Source organism: Balaenoptera ricei, chromosome 6, assembly GCF_028023285.1.
Source record: "Balaenoptera ricei isolate mBalRic1 chromosome 6, mBalRic1.hap2, whole genome shotgun sequence".
NCBI classification, from domain to species: Eukaryota; Metazoa; Chordata; class Mammalia; order Artiodactyla; family Balaenopteridae; genus Balaenoptera; species Balaenoptera ricei.
Window position 1 is genome coordinate 102,251,328 of NC_082644.1, and position 16,335 is coordinate 102,267,662.

General features: G+C 36.1%; 2 protein-coding genes across 2 annotated transcripts in view; one reads left to right on the plus strand and one right to left on the minus strand.

The window, feature by feature from the left end:
• Positions 1–16,335, minus strand: part of LOC132367282 (zinc finger protein 420-like) — a 45,015-nt gene that overhangs the window by 18,142 nt on the left and 10,538 nt on the right. Inside the window, exon 4 of the mRNA XM_059925343.1 lies at positions 12,491–13,705. Within this exon, the coding sequence (XP_059781326.1) occupies positions 12,491–13,705 (1,215 nt within the window). The remainder of the gene's footprint in view (positions 1–12,490; positions 13,706–16,335) is intronic.
• Positions 14,698–15,656, plus strand: LOC132367281 (RRP15-like protein). Its single transcript, XM_059925342.1, has one exon. The coding sequence runs from the start codon at positions 14,701–14,703 to the stop codon at positions 15,562–15,564; it is 864 nt and encodes a 287-aa protein (XP_059781325.1). The 5' UTR covers positions 14,698–14,700; the 3' UTR covers positions 15,565–15,656.

Here is a 16,335-nt window from a genome sequence, read left to right on the forward strand (position 1 = left end):
TAGAAGAGAACACATACCATGGACTGGATGGTTCATAAACAATAGAAATTTCTCACAGTTCTGGAGGCTGGGAAGTCCAAGACCAAGGCTCTGGTGGATTTACAACTCTAATGAGGTTTGCTGGTTCATAGACAGCTATCTTATCCTGAGACCTCACTTGGTGGAAGGGGCAAGAGAGCTCTCTGAGGTCTCTTTTATAAGGACACTAATCCCATTTATTAGGGCTCCAGTCTCAAGACCTAATTACCCCCAAGGGCCCCACCTCCAAATACCTTTACATTGAGGATTATGTTTCAACATATGAATTTTGGGAGGACACAAATATTCAGTCTCTGGAAGCATAGAAATGCCTATTGGTGCTAATCTTTGGTGTGTCTCACTTTTCCCTTTTTGCATTTTTAAGGTATTCTTACACCTTTGCTACAACTTCCCTGTATTGAAGTCCCTCTATTGAACCATCTAGCATAGGTTCTATTTTCCTGACTGGAACCTAACTCATACATCAATTTTTAAAATTATTTTTGCCTATTTGATTTTTTTTTCATTTTTATTTATGTTTCTTTGACTACTAGTAAAAGTAGGTATCATTCATATGTTTCTTTGGACAATTACCTGTTTAATCATTTGAAATTTTTTATTTCAGATAGGTTATCTTTATCTGTTTTATTTATAGAAACTTTTGCTATATTCTGACTATTAATACCTTTCCTTTGTATGCATTGCAAATATTTCCTCTCAAGCCTGTCTCTCGTTTTTCTGACTTTGAATACAGTATTTTGGTTTATTTGTTCAAATCTACCAATCCCACTTTTGTGGCTTTGGATTTGAAATGCCAAATATATATCCCTGTAAATAAATAAATATATATTGTTGACCCTTGAACAACGTGGGGGTTAGGGGCACTGACTCTCCACGCAGTCAAAAATCTGAGTATAACTTATGATTGGGGCTTCCCTGGTGGTGCAGTGGTTAAGAATCCACCTGCCAATGCATGGGACACGGGTTCGAGCCCTGGCCCCGGAAGATCCCACATGCCGTGGAGCAACTAAACCCATGCACCACAACTACTGAGCCTGCACGTTAGAGCTCGTGTGCTACAACTACTGAGCCCGCATGCTACAACTACTGAAACCCGTGCACCTAGAGCCCGTGCTCCCCAACAAGAGAAGCCACTGCAATGAGGAGCCCGCGCACCACAACGAAGAGTAGCTCCTGCTTGCCGCAACCAGAGAAAGCCCGCGTGCAGCAACAAAGACCCAACGCAGCCAAATAAATAAATAAATAAATAAATATATTTTTTAAAAAAACAAAACTTATAATCAGCCCTCTGTATACAAGGTTGCGGTTCCTCCATATCTGCGGGTTTGCATCCACAGATTTAACAACCACATAACATGTACTATTTACTCTTGAAAAAAAAACCACATATAAGTGGACCCATGCAGTTCAAATCTGCATTGTTCAAGCATCAGCTGTTATATATGTAATACATATATATGTGTATATATATGTGTTATATATGTAATACATATATATGTGTATATATATATGTATTATATATACATATATAATTTTTGGACTCTCCCTTTTTTACTACTGAGCTACTCCTGTGCCAGTACTGTACTACTTTAATTATTATTGTTTTCTACATAAATTTATCAGGTAGAGAAATTCCTCTGTGAGTGTTCTTTACAAAAAATTTAGGGCTATGTTTTGAATTTTAAATTTCAGATGAAGTTGAAAATACTTGTGACCATTCCATTCTTAAAAAACCTCTTAGGGGAATGGGGTCAGAGGTAAGAATTCCACTACCATCCATGATGGAATAAAAGAAATTAGATTTACCCTCTTACCTTAAACAGCTAGAAAACTGGACAAAACATATAAAACAATGGTTTTCAGACACTTAATAACAGCACAGAACTGTGATACTTAAGAAAAATGAATCCGGTGAGCTCTATGATTGCCCCAGTCTGCATCCCGGAGGAAGTCTCCAGGATAAATTCTCAGGGAGGAATACCTCAAAGAGAGGCCAGGGGTTCACTAACTTGAGGAGAAGAAGATCAGACAACAGGGAGGCCAAGGAGTTTAAAATATTCAAACCAGATTACTTAAGAGGAGTGAGCTGCACAGAAATATATAAAAATAACATATGAACAAGTAGGGTTTACTTCAGGTATGTAAGGTTGGATTAAAGTTTAAAAGTCAGGAAATAAAACTATTAACAGAACAAAAAGGAAAAACCATATGCTCATCTCTATAGATGTAGAAAAAAGCATTTGATAGAATTCAGTACCCATTCAGGATAAAGGGAAAAAAAAACAACTCTTAGACTAGGAATGAAAAGGACTTTTTCAAATTAATAAGGGACATCTACAAAAAACTTACAGCTAACATTATCTTTTATGGTGAAAACTTAATGCTTTCTTCCTAAGACTGAGAAAAAAGCAATGAAGTCCACTCTTTTCACATTTATTTAATGTTGTGTTAGAGGTAATAGCCAGTGTGCTAGGACAAGAATAAAAACTTTTTAAAGGCATACACAAATTAGAAAGGAGAAAATAAAACTAGTTTTTATTTGCACATAGAAAATTTACACAGACAAAATCCTAAGAAATCTATTTTAAAAACTACTAAATCCAGTAAACAATTAAACAAGGTAACAGAATAAAAGTAATACAGTAAATAATTATACTTATATTGTGCGGGCCAAAAAGTGCCTTCGGTTTTTAAGTAAAAATAAAAGACACATTTCTCATTTTCACCAAGAACTTTATTGAACAATGTATTCACCCTTTTGTTCACTACCTTCTGCCATTTTTCAGGCAACTTCATAATTCTATCTTCCCAAAACTTTTTATCTTTTTGAGCAAAGAACTGTTCCAGGTGCCTTTTAAAGTCTTCCAGGGAATTGAACTTTTATCCATTAAGAGAATTTTGTAAAGACCAAAATCAATGGAAATCTGAAGGTGCAGTGTCTGGTGAATACGGCGGATGAATCAGAACTTCCCAGCCAAGCTGTAACAGTTTCTGCCTGGTCATCAAAAAAAACACGGGTCTTGCATTATCCTGATGGAAGATTACGAGTTTTCTGTTGACTAATTCTGGATGTTTTTTGTCGAGTGCTGCTTTCAGTTGGTCTAATTGGGATCAGTACTTGTTGGAATTAATCATTTAGTCTTCCGGAAGGAGCTCATAATAGATGACTCCCTTCCAATCCCACCATATACACAACATCACCTTCTTTGGATGAAGACCGGCCTTTTGTGGTGGTTCATTTCGCTTGCCCTACAGTTTCTTCCGTTCCACATTGTTGTACAGTATCCACTTTTCATCGCCTGTCCAATTTGTTTTAAAAACAGAACGTTTTCCTTATGTTTCAGTAGAGAATCGCATGGAGAAATATGGTCAAGAAGGTTTTTTTGCTTAACGTATGTGGAACCCAAACATCAAGGCGACTCACATAACCAAGCTGGTGCAAATGATTTTCAACGCTTGATTTGGATATTTTGAGTATGTCAACTGTCTCCCGCGTGGTCTAATGTTGATTGTTCTCAATTCTTGTTTCAATATGATCCTTATCAATTTCAACTTGTCTACCTGACCATGGAGCATCGTGCAGTGAGAAATCTCCAGCACGAAACTTCACAAACCACTTTTGACATGTTCAATCAGTCACAGCACCTTCTCCATACACTGCACAAATCTTTTTGTGCATTTCAATTGCGTTTTTACCTTTCTTGAAATAATAAAGCATAATATGCTGAAAATGTTGCTTTTTTCCTTTCTTCTTCAATATTAAAATGGCTATACAAAAATTCATCAATTTTGATAAGTCTTTCTTTAAATGCACACTGATATGACAGCTGTCACAAATTGTTTTGAATGAAGTTAAAGACAACTAAGTGCTACTAGAGCTATCTTACGAAAAAACCGAATGAACCCTTTGGTCCACCCAATATACGAACAATGAAAAATTTGAATTGAAATGAAAATAAAATAGCATTTACAATAGTACCCTAAACATATGAAATCTTGGGAGAAAATTTAACAAAATATGTGTAAGGCCTGTACATTGAATACTACAAAACACTGCTGAGAGAAATTAAATAAGACTTAAATAAATTGTTACATCATGCCTTGTGGAAAGGAAAATTCAAATTGCTAAGATGTCAATTATTTCCAAATTGATTTATAGGTTCAATCAAATCTCAATCAAATCCTCTCAGTTTCTTTGTAGAAACCGACATGCTGATTCTTAAATGACATGGAAATGTAACGGAACTAGAATAGGCATAATTATTCTAAAAAAAGAAGAAGAAAGTTGATTTCAAGAATTAAAAGAAAATTACAAAATACAATGTGGTAAGCATAGATGTAAATATAAGTGGAAAAAGGAAGAAAGTAAAATATATATATTTGATTCTGACATAGGTGTCAAGGTAATTCAGCAGAGGATAATCTTTCTGACAAATGGTGCTGATCAGTTGTGTATCCATATACAAAAATATATACCTCAACTTTAATTCACAAATATATTAAAATTAACTGAAAAGAGCTCTTAAACATAAATGTAAGAGCTAAAAATACAAAATCTCTGGAAGAAACCACTGGAAAAAAATCTTTGTGACTTCAATTTAGGCAAAGATTTCTTAAAGAGGACACACAAAAAAACCATTAAAAGGAAAAATTGATAAATTGGACTTAACAAAATTAAAACTGTTCTCCTCTAAAGAAACCACTTAGAAAATGAAAAGACAAATCATAGACTGGGAGAAAGCATTTGCAAAACATATCTTAGAGAGAACTTGAATTCAGAACATAGCACTCCAAAATAAATACTAACAATTTTTTTTAAATGAGCACAAGATTTGGAAATTTTACCATAATAGATAAACAAATTGCCAATAAACACATGTAAAGATGCTCAGCATCATTAGATATTAAGAAAATGCAAATTAAAACCAAAATGAGATACCACTACACACCTAATAGAATGGCTAAAAAAAATTTTTTTCAATTAAGGGACATTTTACAAATTCCTGAAAAGTACCCCTCAAAACAGTCAAGATCATGAAAAACAAGGGGAAAGTAAGAAGTTGTCTGTTGTGTTGATTTTTGTTGTTAACATCTTACATATAATCCTGGGTGTTGGATGGCAAGCCAAGGTTCAACAAAGACCAAAGAGTAAAGTGAAATAGAGTTTACTATTCACAGGTCCTGCAGGCACTCCTCAAAGGGCCACTTGGCAAGGTCAAGGCAGGGAGCAAACTGCAGGAGCTGAAGCATGTGCCTTTATAAAGTTCTGAGAGTGAAGTGCTTTGGGGTTCTCAGGCTAAGGCCAGATCAGTCAATTCAAACCACAAAAGCAGGGTTTTGCTAAGTTTTGGGGAGGGTTTCTTATCTAAAGGAGACACAAGGGGAAAGAGCAGGGAGGCAGGAGAGACAGTTTATCACAAGGGGCATTGGAGGAGTCATATCAGGAACTTAACACTTTCTTGTCACTCTGTGGACTGTTATCTAGGGCATTCACTTGAGGGAGGGGCTAGTGTCAGTTCAAGGCCCTGCTGGCCACTTAGCCACACAAAATGGATGCCAAGGCAGCAATATTACGGAGGAGTTTAGCTAAACTTTCAACACTGTCACAGACCAGATAAGACTAAAGAGATATGATAACTAAATGATATGTGATATCCTGGATTGGAATCTGGAACAGAAAAAGGATAGTGAAGTTAAAATAAAACCTGGAATATGGTTAATATTAATGGACATAGGTTGTTTTTTAAGTTTTCACTCATGTACCATAATAATGTAAGATGTGAACATTAGAGGAAACCAGGTGAGGGGCGTATGGGAACTCTATTATCTTTGCAACTTTTGTAAATCAAAAATTATTCCCAAACAAAGTTTTTTAAAAAAATCAATTGAACATGTATACGTGAGTGTACTTCTGGACATTCTCTTCTATCTATTTCATTGATCTAGGTCTATGTTTAGGCCAATACCACACTATCTTTACACTTCCACTTAGGCCAATATTTTGCTGACTTGAAATCAGATAGCATTAAGTCCTCGAACTTTGTTCATTTTCCAAATTATTTTGGCTCTTCTAGGTCTTTACACTTCTATATGTTAGAATCAGCTGATCAATTTCTCCCCCCTGACTCCCACTAAAAAACAAACAAAAACAAACAAAAAACAAAAATCTGTTGGTCTTTTTTTTTTTTAACATCTTTATTGGAGTATAATTGCTTTACAATGGTGTGTTAGTTTCTGCTTTATAACAAAGTGAATCAGCTATACATATACATATATACCCATATCTCTTCCCTCTTGCATCTCCCTCTCTCCCACCCTCCCTATCCCACCCCTCTAGGTGGTCACAAAGCACCGAGCTTATCTCCCTGTGCTATGCGGCTGCTTTCCACTAGCTATCGGTCTTACTTTTTTTTTTCTCTTTTCTAAAAAATATTTATTTATTTATTTTTATTTTTGGCTGTGTTGGGTCTTCGTTTCTGTGCGAGGGCTTTCTCTAGTTGCAGCAAGTGGGGGCCACTCTTCATCGCGGTGCGCCCTCTCACTATCGCGGCCTCTCTTGTTGCGGAGCACAGGCTCCAGACGCGCAGGCTCAGTAGTTGTGGCTCACGGGCCTAGTTGCTCCACAGCATGTGGGATCTTCCCAGACCAGGGCTCGAACCCGTGTCCCCTGCATTGGCAGGCAGATTCTCAACCACTGCGCCACCAGGGAAGACCCCCGGTTTTACATTTGATAGTGTATATATGTCCATGCCACTCTCTCACTTCGTCCCAGCTTACCCTTCCCCCTCCCCGTGTCCTCAAGTCCATTCTCTAGTAGGTCTGCATCTTTATTCCTGTCCTGCCCCTAAGTTCTTCATGATCTTTTTTTTTTTTTTTTTTAGATTCCATATATATGTGTTAACATACAGTATTTGTTTTTCTCTTTCTGACTTACTTCACTCTGTATGACAGACTCTAGGTCCATCCACCTCACTACAAATAACTCAATTTCATTTCTTTTTATGGCTGAGTAATATTCCATTGTATATATGTGCCACATCTTCTTTATCCATTCATCTGTCAATGGACACTTAGGTTGCTTCCATGTCCTGGCTATTGTAAATAGAGCTGCAGTGAACATTGGGGTATATGACTCTTTTTGAATTATGGTTTTCTCAGGGAATATGCCTAGTAGTGGGATTGCTGGGTCATATGGTAGTTCTATTTTTAGTTTTTTAAGGAACCTCCATACTGTTCTCCATAGTAGCTGTATCAATTTACATTCCCACCAACAGTGCAAGAGGGTTCCCTTTTCTCCACACTCTCTCCAGCATTTATTGTTTGTAGATTTTTTGATGATGGCCATTCTGACTGGTGTGAGATGATATCTCATTGTAGTTTTGACTTGCATTTCTCTAATGATTAATGATGTTGAGTATTCTTTCATGTGTTTTGTTGGTCTTTTAATTGGGATAGGATAGACCAATGTGGAGACAAATGACATCTTAACATTATTGCATATTTCAATCCATGAAGATGAGCAATCTTTCCACTTATTTGGCTTTAAAGTGTCTCTCAACAATATTTTGCAGTTTCCAATGCCTATCTTTGGTTAATTTTCTTAAACTATTTTATGGTTTGTGTGCTACTGTACATGGATTCTTAAATTTATTTTGGTCGTTAATATGTAGAAATACAATCACTTTTTGTATATTGGCCTTTTATCCTGGAACCTTATAAAATTCATTTGTAAGTTTTAGTGAATCTTTGTAGATTCCTTAGGATTTTATATGTATGAAACCATGTTAATTGTTCATAAAGTTTTATTTGTTCTTTCCCTATTTGTATGCCTTTAAAATTTGTCTTCTCTTACTGCACTGGCCAGGACTTCTATTACATTGTTGAATAAGGATGAGAACAGATATTTTTGCTTTGTGTCTGATCTTATGTAGAAAGCAATAACCATAAAACTGGTAGATGTAGAGAAGTTACTACCTATTGCTCGTTTGTTGAAAGTTTTCATCACAAATGGATGTTGAATTTTGCTAAATGCGTTCTTGGTATCTACAGAGATGATACATGAGCCTTTCCCTTCATTATTTTAATATGGTAAATTACATGGAGTGATAATCAGATGTTTAAATAAAAACTTGAATTCCTGAAATAATCTCCAGAAGTTAATCAGGACATATTTCATTTTTCATGTATTGTTGGATTCTGTACACTAATTTTTAAAAGAACTTTTACATCTATAGTCATCAGGGTATTTACTGGCTTATAACTTTCTTTACTTATGATGTCTTCATCTGGTTTCAGTTCAGGGTAATCTGATCCAATATGATGAGTTGGAAAATGTTCATCCTCCTCTACTTTCTGAAAAGTTTCTGTAGGGTTAGCATTATTTATTCCTTAAATACTGATGGAATTTATCAGATTTATCAGAAGCCATCTAGATCTTGAGTTTTCTTTCAGGGAAGATTTTAAATAACACATTTAATTTCTTTTAGTATTATAGGGCTATTTAAGTATTCTATTTCTTCTTTACTCAGCTTTGGTAACATGTATTTCAAGGAAATCTTCCATTTCATCTAAGTCATCAAATTTTTGAAAAAAAGTTATAAGTAACTTACTTATTATCTGTTGATTCTAGGATAGCGGTGTCATCTCCTTTATTTCCTATTCATAATTTTGGTCTTTTCTTTTTCTTTTTTTAAAAAAACACATTAATTAATTAATTTATTTATTTATTTATTTATTTATTTTTGGGCTGTGTTGGGTTTTCATTGCTGGGCGCAGGCTTTCTCTAGTTGCGGCGAGCGGGGGCTACTCTTCATTGCAGTGCATGGGTTTCTCATTGCGGTGGCTTCTTTTGTTGCGGAGCATGGGCTCTAGGCACACGGACTTCAGTAGTTGTGGCACACAGGCTCAGTAGTTGTGGCTTGCGGGCTCTAGAGCACAGGCTCAGTAGTTGTGGTGCACGGGCTTTTTTGCTCCGCGGCAGGTGGGATCTTCCCAGACCACGGCTTGAACCCATGTTCCTTGCATTGGCAGGTGGATTCTTAACCACTGTACCATCAGGGAAGTCCCGGCCTTCTCTTTTTCTTGATCAGTTTACCCAATGATTTATCAATTATATTGATCATTTCAATGAACCACCTTTTGTTTTTATTGACTTTTTTCTACTGTTAGTGTACGTTCCAGTTTCCAGTTCAGGAATTGGCAAATAGTTTCTGTAAAGGGCCAGATAGTAGATATTTTAGGTTTTATGGGCCATATATGGTAACTGTTCTGTACTCTTTCTTTTATAGGTGTTTGTTTTACAACCCGCTAAAAATGAAAAATGATTCTAAGTTTAAGGGTTATATGGAAATAGGCCACTAGCCAAATTTGGCCTAGTCTGACCCCAGTTCTAGTTCATTGATTTGTGCTCTTACATTTATTACTTTATTCTCCTACTTATTTGAGTTTCATTTGCTCATATCTAACTTCATAAGGTGGAAGCTTAGATAATTAATTTTAGTCATTTCTTCTTTTCTAATAAAACACTTAAAAGCTATAAATTTCTCTTTAAGCTCTGCTCTAGCGGCATCCCCAATACTTTGATAGATTGTGTTTTCATTTCAGTATTATCTAAATATTTTCTAATTTCTCTTGTGACTCACCCCTACCTACGCTACCAAATAGAAAAGGGGTTTTGAAATTCCATTTTCTTCACCTTCCCAGAAAAAAAAAAAAATCCATGGTTTGACTCCTTTCCATGTTACCGCCCACACACTTGTATAATGCCCCTTTGATCTATTATGCCCCTAAGAATGTCTGAAATAGGGTAGATTCAACTGTGAAGTATTCACCTGTGATTAGAACTTGAAGTTGAAATAAACATAATACCTAAGCATTTGAGTGACCATCAGCATATAAAAGTTTAAATACACATGAGTATCTCAATGAATGGCATTCATGATTAACATTTTAATCATTTAATTTGCAAACCATTTTAAACCATATTATTATTAGGGTAGTTTCCATTTTTAACTCTGCCTGAAAACTTTGAAATATCTAAGAATTTATGTATATTGTAATGTTTCCGAGTCCTTGGGTATGAGTCATGGTTTCTTGTATAATCTCTCAAGTTCCAGTTGTTTAAAACAAGATAGTATCTGACTCATAGTGCCGAATAAATATCTATTAGTAATTGTAATACTAATGAAGTTGAAAGGAAGCAGTATGAAGTGTCCTTTTAAAGAGAATAGAAGAAACTAGGGTCAGACATCAAAAATATTAGAAGGCAAGTAAAAAAGTAAAGGAATTTCATGCCTGTTCAATGTTCATGGCAATACCAGCTACAGGTAGGAAATCATGAAGTAGAAGGCCAAAATGTGAAAATAGAGATATTGAATCTTCTAAGGATCTGAGACTTGAAATGACTATAGAAAGGGTATGAGCTTTTTTCTTGCTGAAGTCAGGCACAGAATTAATGGGTTGACAGTGGGGAGGGATAAGGAAGGGCTAGAAAGACAATGAATTCTAATGACTAAGGCTCTCTGAAAATATTACTTGGTTTCATATGAGGCCTAACAGGTAAGCTGGACCTGAAGGAAATTCTAAAAGATAGGGACTCCATAAATTACTGGTGACTGAACAACTTGCATTATTAAATAGGTTCCAAGATGACAACACTGAAGGGCAAGACACACATGGATATTTTAGTTGCTGATATGTTTGTTTAGAAAATTAATTGCATACATTTATATCCCAGATCTTCAAAAATGACTAATAAAAAAATTCCATGACTGCAATTTACTTCTTTTAGTTTAAAATCATTATTTGAAAGCTTAAATATTTTAAATTTTAAATTAATAATCATGGTTGTTATTCACTAATTTCAATTTTAAGGCATTATTTTTCCTTTAAAAATCTAAGAAAGAAGTATTTTATATAAAAAAATTTAGGATCAAGTTCAACGCGGTATATCAGCTTCATATATCAGCTTCACCTTCATTCAAGAAAAGTTTTAAAAGGTTTTTAGATATCAATCCCTCTTTTCATAATATTACTTGACAATGAATACTTATATAAGGTTAGGTTATTGTGTTTCTAAAAGGAAAGCATGCCTTGGATAATGACTGGATTTGTAAGAAAAGTTATTTGTGATAATAAAATGACAACTCAACAAAACAAAGAATTTTTTTTCAAATGAACTAGAAAATAATAGTAAAATTTCTAATGTTTAGGCTGGTCATGAGGAAATTTACAGGGCAGCAAAACAGATATCCCTGAACAAATATCTCAAAAAATATATAGTATCTTCCGACAGCTCTTACATGTAAGAACACGGAATCTAATAATTCCTTTAAAATGCATGTTTCTTGTTAATTAATTCAACATAATGTAGGGACAGGATATAGGTACCCAGTCCATGGCCTGTTAGGAACGGGGGCCACACAGCAGGAGGTGAGGGGCGGGGGAGTGAGTGAAGCTTCATCTGTATTTACAGCCTCACTCCATCACTTGCATTACTGCCTGAGCTCCGCCTCCTGTCAGATCAGCAGTGGCATTAGATTCTCATAGGAGCGTCAACCCTACTGTGAACTGTGCATGCAAGGAATCTAGGTTGTGTGCTCCTTATGAGAATCTAATGCCTGATGATCTGAGGTGGAGCTGAGGCGGTGATGCTAGCACTGGGGAGCAGCTGCAAATACAGATTATCATTAGCAGAGAGGTTTGACTGCACACAGACCATAATAATCCACTGCTTGTAGACTCATATCAAAACCCTATCAGTGAGTGGCAAGTGAAAACAAGCTCAGGACTCCCACTGATTCTGCATTCTGGTGAGCTCTATAATTATTTCATTATATATTACAATGTAATAATAATAGAAATAAAGTGCACAATAAATGTAATGTGCTTGAATAATCCTGAAACCATCCCCCCCGCTCCCGGTCCATGGAAAAATTGTCTTCCACGAAACTGGCCAAAAAAATTGGGGACCCCTGTTTTAGTGTGAAAAAGCAAGGCAGGTGTAAATATCCATATTCACTTCCAACCAACAGATAATTTGGGTTTAAATGCCATTCTTAGATCACTTGCAGAATGATTACATATCATTGTCAGTTTATTGTCATGATAAATCAATTTACTTACTCATTAAAAAAAATGTGTACTTCACAGTGAACAAGTCAATCATGTGTAATTGAGATTTTTCTAGTACACTTAAAAAAACTTTTAGATCTCAACCAAGATGTCCAATATATATGTTGTTTTGGGGAAACATGATTTTTCAAAGTTCTTCTTAGTATGAATCTTCTGATGCTTAATAGTTCTGGAACTATTGTTGAAGCTTCCCATGTTTAGTACATTTATAGAGTTTCTAACCTATATGAATTCTATGAAGTGTAATGAAATTTTGATCACTGAATTAAAGTTTTCTCACTCCATTAAAAGTGTTTCTGTTCAATATGAATTCTCTGATGAACAATGAGAGTAGATTTCTTGCTGAAAGCTTTTCTACAATCACTGCATTCATAGGGTTTTTCTCCAGTATGTATTCTATGATGTACAGTAAGGTGTGACTTCTTGCTAAAGGCTTTTCCACACTCAGTGCATTCATATGGTTTTGTCCCAGTATGGATTCTCTGATGCACAATGAGTTGTGATTTCTGGACAAAAGCTTTTCTGCATTCACTACATTCATAAGGTTTCTCCCCAGTATGAATTCTCTGATGTTCAATGAACTGTGAACTCTGGATGAAGGCTTTCCCACATTCATTGCATTGATATCTTTTGTCCCCAGTGTGAGTTCTCTGATGTACAATGAGATCTGACTTCTGAATGAAGGCTTTTTTACATTCATTACATTCAAAGTGTTTCTCTCCAGTATGAATTCTGTGATGCACACTTAGTTCTGACTTTCTGTTGAAGGCTTTTCCACACTCATTACATCTATGGGGTTTCTCCCCAGTATGAATTCTCTGATGTACAATGAGCTGTGACCGCCAGATAAAGGCTTTTCCACATTCATCACATTCATATGGTTTCTCCCCCATATGAGCTCTTTGATGAACACTGAGAGCTGACTTCTTGATGAAAGCCTTCCCACATTCATTGCATTCATAGGGTTTCTCCCCTGTGTGAATCCTCTGATGAATAATGAGGTTTGACTTCTGGATGAATGCTTTTCCACATTCACTACATTCATAGGGCTTCTCTCCTGTATGAGTTCTCTGATGTACAGTGAGCTGTGACTTCTGAATAAAGGCTTTTTCACAGTCATTACATTTGTATGGTTTTTCCCCGGTATGAATTCTCTGATGTACGATAAGTCCTGACTTTCCACTGAAGGCTTTCCCACACTGAATACATTTATATTTTTCACTTGTTAGAAATTTTGGTTGTGCAGAGAGGTGAGACTTATGTATGAAGGCTCTGATGTGTTCATCAGATGTTCTGTTCAGATGAACTACTTTCCACAGTGCATTATATTCTTGGTCTATCTCCTCAGTCAGTGACTTATTGTTAATAAATGTAACTTGATTCAAAAGCTTGTCTTGGTTTTCCTGGTAATTTATCTCATCTTCAAGTTTCCAGTCTTCAAAAATTGAGCATACTATCATGTTATGGAGTATTACTTCTTCAGAAATGCTCTTCTGTGGAGCTAATTCTTTCATTTTGGGTCTAATTTCAAACTCTAAGAGAAAACCCAAGTGTAAATAATGTTATTTCTCTCTCGAGCTTTGAGGAACACAAAACACAAAAACAAAAAATAAAGGTCTTCATTTTAATGGAAATAGACAGAAATCTGATAATGAGTATGTTCAGCTTTGAAATTTAAGAATATGATATTAAAACCCAAAGACAGAAGAAGGAACAGACATAAAAAGAAGTGAGCAGGAGAGCAATGGAAAAAGCAGAGTTGATGAGCTCAGTGTCATGGTCCCACACAGCCCCACACACTTCTGCCCCATCTCTACTCCATCACAAGGCTCTGTGAGGAACAAAGGCAGACCAAAAAATAACTTCAGGAAGACAGAGGAAGCATGCTAGCAAAGGGGACTGAGAGTGAGTTGATGTGACCAGCAGAAAGATTAAACTCACAGTAAATATAAAAATGTTTTATATGTAACCAGGCAGATTAGAGCACAACTACAGGGAGAGGATGTCAAAGTACATGCATCTTAAAGGGTCAGATGACATTAAAAAGGCACAAGATAAGATAGGCTTTATATAAAGGGGACAGTCCTCAGAAGAATAGGCAGTTTCAAAGGGAGACAAAAAGCAAAAAAGAAGGAAGAAGTACCCTCTGGTAACTGGGTGGTGGCAATGGGGAAAAGAAAAAAAAGAGGAAATTTAGGGTCCTGGAAGACAAAAGAGAACCACAAAACCAGAAAACTCAAAACTCCTCCTTAATCACAGAAAGGAAGGAAGGAAGGGAGGGAGGGAGAGAAGAAGAAAGGACTCTGCTCAAGTCCCTGAACTTAGCTATATTAACAGAAAAGGGATCCATAAAATTAGAAATCTTATAAAAACACTGTGATATGTTAAAATGAAAAGAAAAAGTAAAGTCCATAGAGAACTATTACATAAAATCAGGAAATGAATTTGTGCAGAAATAAACAGAGGAAATTGTCCCCTTCAAAAACTTGCCATGAGGCAATGCTCACGGGACGCTTCCGGTTAGGTATCATGGCCGCGGCCGTTCGAGAGTCACGTGTGAGTGTGGGGAAAAAGCTGAAAAATTCACTAAAGAAGAAGGGGAAGATGAAAATGGTATCCCCGGCTGCAGCATCGGAGCTGGAAGATAAGGACAAAGGTGCTGCCGATAGTGAAGGTTCTGTAGGAAGCTGTGGATCGGAAAAGGATCACTTTTCCTCTGGTGAAGAAGCAATAGAAGCTGACAATGAGGATGAAGCTGAGCCCTGTGGCGATGGCAGTGAAGATGCCGTAGAAGCTAATGTTGGAACTAACGTGGGCTGGGCAGATGCCATGGCTAAAATCCTTAGCAAGAAGACTCCTAAAAGTAAACCCACCATTCTGGTCAAAAACAAAGAGCTGGAAAAGGAAAAAGAGAAGTTGAAGCAAGAGAGACTAGAGAAAAGAAAACAGCTTGATAAGAAGCGGGAATGGGAAATGATGTGCAGAGTAAAGCCAGATGTTGTCAAAGACAAAGAAACAGAGAGAAATCTTCAGAGAATCGCAACGAGGGGTGTGGTGCAATTATTTAATGCTGTTCAAAAGCATCAAAAGAACGTTGATGAAAAGGTTAAAGAAGCTGGAGGATCTATTAGAAAGCGTGCTAAGCTGATATCAACTGTTTCCAAGAAAGATTTCATCAGTGTTCTCAGAGGGATGGATGGAAGCTCAAATGAGAAAAGTTTGACTGGGAAGAACTCGAAAGCCAAACAGACTGAAGCAAAATCAGAAGAGGGCCCAGGATGGACTATCCTACGTGATAATTTCATGATGGGAGCATCCATGAAAGACTGGGACAAAGAAAGTGATGGACCAGATGACAACAGGCCGGGGTCTGGAAGTGACTCTGACACATAAAGCTATATAAGAAACACAGTTTCCATTTTATTTTTCCTAGAAGAATACTCATGCTCTGAAAGTTGGGGAATTATAAAGATACCATTTGTAAGAGAGCCAAAAGACTTTCACTATTATCAACTTCGGTGTTTCTCTTTTTCATGTAATCTTGGTTAAAATGATATTTCAAACCTTGTATAATTTTAAGCATTGTTCTTTAGAATGTTTGTGGAAAGAAATATTTCTACTTGAGATATGCATTTTGCCAAGTTCATTATAGGTTTACCTATTGCTTTTGGATATTGGTGTTTTATTTAAGTATCACTGAGGGTTGTAGAAATGCAATATCAATTCATAATTAAAATGAACTCCTTGAAGTTAAAAAAAAAAAAAAATTAAAAAAAAAAAAACTTGCCATGAAACAGAAGAAAATTTTGTTTGAACTCCAGGCAGAATTAAATATACTCAAACAAGCATATCAGGACATGGAAAACCACCATGAGTCAGAACTTCAAAAGATAAAAACCAAAATGAACAAAAAACAGGGAGAAATGAAAAAGAATTGATTGAACTCAGGAAAAAAAATGGAAGATTAAATTACAAGGTGTGGTCAGGAAGAAAAGAAGGGAAATACAAATTTAATAAGTGGCACTGACTAAAGGAAAGAAAACAACCAAGATAATAAAAATGACATAAAGAATCAGATTAAAATGGTCATAGAGAATGCAGTGGAAAAGGAAGACAGGAAAAGAAGGAATAATATTTCTATTACTGGAGACCCTAAAGAATTTT

What these genes read in the sequence shown, in the direction of transcription:
- LOC132367281 (XM_059925342.1), top strand. Translation starts at nt 14,701, where the DNA reads ATGGCCGCGGCCGTTCGAGAGTCACGTGTGAGTGTGGGGAAAAAGCTG.